Source organism: Somniosus microcephalus, unplaced genomic scaffold, assembly GCF_052327205.1.
Source record: "Somniosus microcephalus isolate GS21.2 unplaced genomic scaffold, FLI_Smic_1.0 unresolved_chr1, whole genome shotgun sequence".
NCBI lineage: Eukaryota > Metazoa > Chordata > Chondrichthyes > Squaliformes > Somniosidae > Somniosus > Somniosus microcephalus.
In genome coordinates, this window is record NW_028225179.1 from 175,169,089 (window position 1) to 175,178,466 (window position 9,378).

General features: G+C 43.7%; 1 protein-coding gene across 1 annotated transcript; it reads right to left on the reverse strand.

Moving 5' to 3' along the window:
- Positions 1-1,741: 1,741 nt before the first annotated feature.
- LOC147096607 (histone H4-like) lies at positions 1,742-2,165 on the reverse strand. Its single transcript, XM_085974144.1, has one exon. It carries the CDS (start codon positions 2,122-2,124, stop codon positions 1,813-1,815), a length of 312 nt encoding a protein of 103 aa, XP_085830270.1. The 5' UTR covers positions 2,125-2,165; the 3' UTR covers positions 1,742-1,812.
- Between the last annotated feature and the right edge of the window lie 7,213 nt (positions 2,166-9,378).

Genomic DNA, 9,378 nt, shown 5'->3' on the forward strand with positions numbered 1-9,378 from the left:
GTGCCTGAGAGAAAACAGGGTTAAACAGTCACTTTCTTTTTCAAAGTAGCAATAATCTGGCATCTGAAGGGCCTGGGATGTTTCTCTAAGTTAAAGGCACTGGAGGTCGATGATCAGCCATGGTAATATTGAATGGCAGAGCAGGCTCGAGGGGCCATATGCCCTACTCCTGCTCTTACATCTTATGTCCTTATATAAATGCAAGCTGTTCTTATGTCAGCTGTAGCTCAGTGGGTAGCACACTTGCCTCTGAGTCATGAAGGTAGTGATTCAAGTCCCATTCCATGAAACTTGAACACATAAATCTAGGCTGATGCTGCAGTGCAGTACTGAGGGAGTGCTGCACTGTCAGAGGTGTTGTCTTTCAGATGAGACATTAAAGTGAGGCCCCGTCTGCTCTCTCAGGTGGATGTAAGCGATCACATGGCACTATTTCCAAGAAGAGCAGGGGGTGTTCTCCCCAGTGTCCTGGGCCAATATTTATCCCTCAATCAACATCACTAAAACAGATTTTTAAGAGGGGAAAGGGAGGAGGGGAGGAAATAACAAAAGGGAAGGTCTGTGATAGGATGGAAAGTTGTAGAGATTAAATGGCAAAAGATATGATGGTGCAAGACAAAAGGAGATGGTAATGGGACAAGTAAAGGAACCAAAGATGACTCTAGATGAGGTGAGAATGGCAATGGCAGAATGATCGACAGTTGCCATGTGAAAAAATAGGGGTAGAGGTTATGGTCAGAAATTGTTCAACTCAATGTAGAGTCCAGATGGCTGTAAAGTGTCTAAAATAATTCTCTCACAAGACAGCTGTTGATGATTCTGCCATTGCCATTTACACCTCAACTAGACTCATCTTTTGTTTCTTAACTTGTCCCATTACCATCCACTTTTGTCTTTTAATCTCTCTTGCCTTACAGCCTATCACAAACATTCCCTTTTTTTCTTTCCTCCCCTCCTTCCCTGCCCCACTTGCTTAAAATCCTGTTACATCTCTAACTTTTCCAGTTCTTATGAAGGGTCACCGATCTGAAATGTTAACTGTTTTTCTCTACAGATGCTGCCTGATCTACTGATTATTTCCAGCATTTTCTGTTTTTATTTCATATTTTGCTTTTGTTTATGTAAATGCGAGTTGTTATACACACACCTTTCACTTTCTCAGGATGTCCCAAAGTGCCTATTTTGAAATGCAGTCGTGTAAACACAGCAGCCAACGTCACATCAAAGGTCTCACAGACAACAATGAGATAATGGAGTAGTTAATCGGGTTTTGAAACTGCTGTTTGAAGAATCGAGTTTGCCAGGACACCAGAAAACTCCTGCTCTTTTTCGAACAGGGCCATGGGACCTTCTGCGTTCACACGAGACAGAAGGTCCTTATTAAAAAAAAACGTTCAAATAATCTAATTAATTAAAGACCTGCAGAAGACAAACATCTCCGATCATGACTCTAGTGTCAAAAGCTTTGGTACTATTTTATCAGATTACACTCAAGTGTAACCCTGCCCCCCTTGATGTTGCTGGAGACGATGTGGTGCTGATACTGCAGGAAGAGAACCAGTTAAAACCTGCTTCAGGCCAGCTGGGGTTCTTCTGCCCATTAACGTTAATGGGCGAAAACTCATTGAAGGTAAATCTAAAGAAATCAAACTTCTCAAAGCCACCCACAATGGGCTATTCCAAATGTTACGATATTATACATTATGTATCGCACCCCCTACTCGTAAATAACCAGTTATACACCTTTCAAATATTTTGGTGGCTCTTAAAAGAACCTTTGGTTTGTAAATCACGGTTATTTCTCAACTATCTTCAACCACCGAACCCATAGAGGGTGCGACCCTGGCGTTTCAGCGCGTACACCACGTCCATGGCCGTCACCGTCTTGCGCTTGGCGTGTTCCGTGTAGGTGACCGAGTCCCTGATAACATTCTCGAGAAAGACCTTCAAAACTCCGCGGACCTCCTCATAGATCAAACCCGAGATTCGTTTGACACCCCCACGACGAGCTAGACGACGAATAGCTGGTTTAGTTATACCTTGGATGTTATCGCGGAGCACTTTACGGTGCCGCTTGGCTCCGCCTTTGCCCAGTCCTTTACCACCCTTTCCTCTGCCTGACATGGTTGAGAATCACTGCTCAAATAACCAAAGATACCCGCCCGCTGCCCATTTATATACAGTGTGAGCGGACCTGGGTGAAGAACGACGGAAGGGGCGTCGCCGGCGTTCATCACGTGACTTCATTTCCACCATCTATTTCAAACCAACCCATCCGAATGTTAATTAAAATGTAAGGCAAAACTGGGTTCGAAAAAGGGAAACATGTTCCTTTGTGCTTATATGTTGTTTCTGCAATTAATTTATGAATTAATTAAAACAAAAAATCGTTTCTGTTGAACTATCAAGTTATTTCAAGTACTTTTCTAAACATATCTGGCTCAATTTAGATATTTGGAGAGCAGAGATTTTGTCCTCTCCCAATTTTTTACATTTCTAATTTTTGGGATACTGTTCTGCCCATCTGTGTCTAGACATGCACAGATCTCTGTCCTAAAGCTAGGCTGACACTCCAGTGTGGTACTGAGGGAGTGCCGCATTGTCGGAGGTGCCATCTTTTGGATGAGATGGTAAACCGAGGCCCCGACTGCTCTCTCAGGTGGACGTAAAAGATCCCATGGCACTATTTCGAAGAAGATTACGGCAGTTATTCCCGGTGTCCAGGCCAATATTTAGCTCTCAATGAACATAACAAAAAACAGATTATCTGGTCATTATCACATTGCTGTTCGTGGGACCTTGCTGTGCGCAAATTTCCCACATTACAACAGTGACTCCACTTCAAAAAAGTGCTTCATTGACTGTAAAGTGCTTTGAGACATCCGGTGGTGGTGAAAGGCACTATATAAATGCAAGTCCTTTCTTTTTTCTTTCTAAATCAGCCATACTTGCATCCAAGCCAGAGCTGAGCAATGCTTGGCTGGAAGCCGAACCACAGCTACCATTCTCAGATCAATAACTCCAATGTAAATGTAGCATTGATTTAACAGTGAATCTGACACCATTGGTAAGTAACCTTGGATGAACTTTGAAACTCACCTAGTCACAGCTGAATTGGAAACTTGGGAGCAGAACTACATTTAACTGGGTCCAACTGCATCTACATTCCTGAGACAATAAAAACATTATTAGCCACATGAACCATCACAGTCTTACACATAAATAACAACAGAAAATGGTGGAAAAACTCAGCAGGTCAGGCAACATCCATGGAGAGAAATTTGAGTTGACATTTCGGGTCGAACCCTTCTTCAAAACTGGAAAGAAAAGAAAATAGATCGAAGGCAGGGCTGCGATCGGACAAAAGAAGTGAAAGAGACAAAAGAAGTAGAAGAGACAATAAAAGGTGTTTGAAGCCAGACGAAATGGTAATAGGCTGAGATTAGGTGTGAAGTGTACTGGCAGGGCAAGAGATAGCTGCCAGGTGGGAGAGTGAAACAAAAGGAAAGTGGGGGGGGGGGGAAGGAGTGGAAAAATTACAGGTAAAAAATTAATAGGGGCCGAGGTTATGATCTGAAATTGTTGAACTCGATATTGAGTCTGGAAGGCTGCAAAGTGCCTAATCGGAAGATGAGGTGCTGTTCCTCGAGTTCTTATGCAGGACCTAGACTTTGTGGAATTTCGTACTCTGCAGCCTTTCTTTCCTCTTATATTCTACAGACTCTTAAATCTCCAACTTGGTGTCACCTCATCTCTTCAACCGTGCTGCTCTGGGACTTGGCTCTTTGCCCAGATTACACATAAAGCGAACATCCAGGGACCTATGGACGTGGATCTTAGGTCAGTTAGAAACATCAAGGAATCGGCAAGAAAGTTTTAAATGTGCGCACTTGTATGCTTAAAAGATAAAGATGCTCGATTTGACATATACATAGCTGTGAAAGAAAAGACAAAATACAAGTGTAAGTGTTACCACAGCTGGTCCTGCATTGCACTATTGACGCAGTGGGATTTAGGAATTAGTGTTAGGGTGAATGATTAGGGGTTAGGGTAAGTGTTAGAGGTTAGTGCTTAAGGTTAGGAATTGGGGCTAGGGTGCTAAGGCTTAGGTGTTAGGGTAAGTGTTAGTGCTTGGGGTTATAGGGTGTTAGGATTAGAGTTAAGGATAGGGGTTAATGGTTGGGATTAGGGTTTGGGTTAGAAACAGCTATTAACAACACTGTTGTCACTAGATGCCTCCAACAAATAAATGAGAACGCGGACACATTTAAACCAACTGTTATTTGACTGAGATTGGAAAGGAAATATTAGTCCATGTACCTGAACTTAATTTAATGCATCCAAAGTGTTTTAGTACAATGCTTATTTGGTTAAGAATGGAAGTGCCAAGTGCCTGACCTTAAAGTTGATGTTCAGTTTCTCCTCATTGCAAAAGAAAAAGACCGCCAGGGCAGCATTATAACAGTGGATGTTGCTGTGATTCGAGACCATGGTCTCAAATTCTCCCAACAGTTTCGGGATAGTTTAGTCAGTGTCTGGCGAAATTAGATTAACCTCGCCACGGGACGAGTAGGTTTCCTTTACTGAGCGTGGAATAAGAATTCCTCGGAGTTGCCAACGTTTTTGGTCTTTGAAACGATCAATAAAGCTAAGCTCCCCAGTGAAAGGTTTTCCCCAGACCAATCCTGTAGGATCCGACAGATTTTTCTGCAACATCGCGGAATTCATTCCCCGAAGGGCACTTTAGGCTGTTCGGAAATTGGTGATCAGAAAATAAAGACCTTTTAAACTGAAATCGCACTACGGGCACTGCTACTCCATCTGGGATGTTTATTTTAATAAATCCAGCAGTGACACAATAAAACCGTTTGGGAAACGTGGACTGCAATGTTGGCATCGAGTTTCGTAATTTCAAAAAAAGGAATGCCACGCTAACGGGACCGCACGTTACAAGGGCAAGAAAGGCGCCTGGCAATAAATTCAAATGTGATCAGGAGAATTGAAAAAAAAAACATGTTTCGTTCTATTGTTTATTCCTCCGTGTTTTTTGCGATATCCTGGCCTATCTCCCAGTGATTTCCCCGCTGATTTCTTTAATGTGACTCAAGTTTGTGAAATCGCTGGCCCGGTTGAAACTACGACACATGCCTCAGTCAGGCGTGCTTTGACGCCATTGGTTAAAAGGCGGTCACCCTTATGCTGATTTCTGATTGGATGTGGCCGGGCAGTTTTTTGGCGATATTTTCAATCCGCTTATGCAAATGAGGTTCCCTGTTGCATCACAAACGGTTTGCCGTTGGGAGATTTGAATTTTCAAAAACTGGCCGCGGGAACGAGTTCAACCGTCAAAAGTGCTCATTAATCACAATGGCCTCAAATTATGCTCATATTATTCCCCCAAACCTGTTTATTATGGCCTGTTTCTGTGCTGTATATAGAAACATAGAAGATAGGAACAGGAGTAGGCTATTCGGCCCCTCGAGCCTGCTCCGCCATTCAATGAGATCATGGCTGATCATCCAAATTCAGTACCCTGTCCCTGCTTTCTCCCCATACCCCTCGATCCCTTTAGCCTTAAGAAATATATCTATCTCTTTCTTGAATATATTTAATGAATTGGTCTCAACTGCCTTCTGTGGTAGAGAATTCCACAGGTTCACCACTCACTGGGTGAAGAAATTCCTCCTCATCTCTGTCATAAATGGCTTACCCCTTATCCTTAGACTGTGACTCCTGGTTCTGGACTCCCCCGCCATCGGGAACATCCTTCCTGCATCTAGTCTGTCTAGTCCTGTTAGAATTTTATAAGTTTCAATGAGATCTCTTCTCATTCTTCTAAATTCCAGCGAGTATAAGCCCAATCGACCCAATCTCTCCTCATACATCATTCCTGCCATCAGGTATCAGTCTGGTGAATCTTCGCTGCACTCCCTCCATGGCAAGAACATCCTTCCTCAGATAAGGCGACCAAAACTGCACACAACACTCAAGATGTGGTCTCACCCAGGCCCTGTACAACTGCAGCAAGACATCCTTGTTCCTGTACTCGAACCCTCTCGTTATGAAGGCCATCATACCATTTGCCTTCTTAACCGCCTGCTGCACCTGCATGCTTACCTTCAGCGACTGGTGCACAAGGACACCCAGGTCTCGTTGCACTTCCCCTTCTCCCAATCTATTGCCGTTCAGGTAACAATCTGCATTCCTGTTTTTGCCACCAAAGTGGATAACCTCGCATTTATCCACATTATACTGCATCTGCCATGCATCTGCCCAATCACCCAACCTGTTCAAATCATACTGGAGTTTCTCAGCACCCTCCTCACAGCACACACGCCCACCCAGCTTTGTGTCGTCTGCAAAGTGGATATCCTATGTAATATGTAATTTCTGAAAAACCATTTTTCAACAATGCACCTTTATATTATTAGACTTTTGGCGGGATTGTCTTCTCCCTTGAAAATGTAGTATAAATAAATATATTTAGTATTAGTCCTTTTGCTCCATATCCTGAGGTTGTCTATAACGGTTAAAACTTTGAAGATCTGATTCTTCGCTACCTTTCTTTTCATCTCCAAGGTCTTCAAATGTATTGTCACTGCCCAACTCCATGGTTATTTCTTACTTAAGTGCTTTCAGTCCTCACAGCAGTGATGTCCCTGGACAAGGTTACCAATGACGTTCCTTCTAACTGTGACTGTGGCGCGCAACCCCTCCTTGACCTCTTGCAAGGCACCACACGATTAATCACTCCCTCCTCCTTTACCATCTCCTGTCTGGTCCACCCTCACTTGGTTCCACTGCAGTCCAATCTGTCCCAGCACATAGCCAGATATCTTCTGGCCGGCGTGGCTAACTCAAGGTTCGTGACCGCATGCTTCTTCTCAGTGTCATCATCCTTCGACGTGTGGGTCAACTTCCATGTGTATGTTCGTGACAGTAAGCTGTACCACCTTTAGCTCTTCAACCACCACTGTGCTGTTTTGACTGCTTGCTCGACATTAAGTCATGAATAAAGTAGAACTTTCTACAGCTTAGCACCAAATCCAATTCTGTTTGGCTCCCATTAAGAACTGTTCCTTAGCGCCCATACCATCCCCACCCTGGGTTGTTTATCCAGCCTAAATATGATGCTATGTTTGACCCTGAGCTGTACTTCAAACCCCATTTTATATGCATCACCCGGAGTATCTAATTCCACCTCCACAACATCATCTGTTTCAGTTTCTTCCTTTGCACTACTGCTGTTGAAACTCTCATCCACACTTTGACCAACTTGGCTCATTGGTCGCACCCTCACCTCTGAATCAAAAGGTTCAAGCTACACTCCCGGGACATAAGCATACAATCTAGACCAAGGCTTCTGTGTAGTACTGAGGGAGCGCTGCACTGTTGGAGGTGCTGTATTACAGGTGAGATGTTTAACTGAGGACTAATAATCTGGAGACATGAGTTGAAATCCCACCACGGCAGCTGGGAAATTTAAATACAGTAAAATTAAATAAAAATCTGGAATAAAAAGCTAGTATCAGTAACGGTGACCATGAAACTACCAGATTGTTGTAAAAACCCATCTGATTCACTAATGTCCTTCAGGGAAGGAAATCTACCATCATTACCCGGTCTGGCCTACATGTGACTCCAGACGCACAGCAATGTGGTTGACTCTTAACTGCCCTCTGAAATGGCCTAGCAAGCCACTCCATTGTATTCAAGAAGGCGGCTCACCACCACCTTCTCGAGGGCAATTAGGGATGGGCAATAAATGCTGGCCTTGCCGATGACGCCTGCATCCTGAGAATAAAATTAATTGTTCAGGTGAATGCAAAAGATCCCACGGCACTATCTGAAGAAGAGCAGAGGAGTTCTCCTGGTGCCCTGGCCAACATTTCTCCCTCAGCTAACATCAGTAAATCAGTTTATCATATTATTGTTTGTAGGACCCTACTGTGTGCAGATTGGCTGTCGTACTTGCCTGCGAAATGGCAGTGACTACACTTCAATTAATTGGCTGTGGAATGTTCTGAAAGAGGCTATATAAATGCAAGTTCTTTCTTTCTTGTTACTTCCAGGTTTGGCTTCCACAACATTATTTTTTATTTTCTCAGAATGAGGGTGATGCCAGCAAAGCCACATTTTATTGCCCATCCCTAGTTACCCCGAAGTTGTGGCGATGAACCTTCTCCTTGAACTACAGCAGTCCTTGTGGTGATGTTGTTCCCTTGATGGTATTGGTTATGGAATTCCATGACTTTGGACCAGTGATGATGAAGTAACGATGGTATATGTCCGAGTCAGGATGTTGTGTGACTTCAAAGTGAAGAGGGAGGTGATGATGTTCCCATAATATTACTGCTTTATCCTCTGATAGGTCACGGGGATGGGAGTTGCTGTTGAAATAAGCTTGGTGCGTTGATGATTTGCATCCTGTCGATAGTACAAATCACAGCCAAAGTGCCCTGGTGCAGATACTGAATCAGTGACAGGGGCACTGATCAAGCAGAATTGTCCTTTTCCATACAGTTTTGAGTTCCTTGGTGTTGTTGCAGCTGCGCCCATCCAGGCTAGTGACAAGTATTCCATTACTCTCCTGACATGAGCCTTGCAGATAGATGGCGGAGGAGCTTTGAGGAGTCAAGACGTGAGCTAATCATCACAGAATATGCAGTCTCTGTCCTTGTCTTGCAACCACATTGTTCATATGGCTGGTCCAGTAAAGCTTCTGCTCAATGGTGACCCTCCCACCCCATGCTGTTGATGGTGTGGGAGGGGAAATTAATCGGCTTTCCAAAAGATAGGAGAACTGCACATGAGGATAGGTTACAGTATCAAGTATATATAACGAGGGGTTTCATTGTTATGACCCCTCTCCAACCCAGGCTATTTTATTGTTGTAATGAAATCTGTTTGTCTTGATCCTGTATTCGTTTTGCACTCATGTATATTACCCTCCCCCACTGTGTATAGTTTCACTTCCTCTTTCCCGACTAACCTGGGAGGTTCCAGGTTTTGGCTCTTGGCTCCGCCCCTGACTTCTCTTACATAAAGATCCCAGGATCTGTATGACTCATTCCTGTGAACCAGCCGGCGTGTTGCGATGTTAGCTCTGATCTTAGTGATTAAAAGCCAACTTGTTTAAGTCTATAACTTCTAGTTTTGTGGTTATTGAAGGCCCATCAATTTTAATCACTAAAGAATACTAGGATGGATTGACTCCTAAAACCAGAGCGTCTGGACTTGGATCCACATTCTGCTGAAGCATCAAATCAATTTGGGCACTGGCTCAAATGCTTCGAACTCTTCGCGGGGGCCTCATCCGCTAGCGAGGTAGATAAACTGAGTCTACTGACTACTCGCATAAGTCATCGGATTTATTCG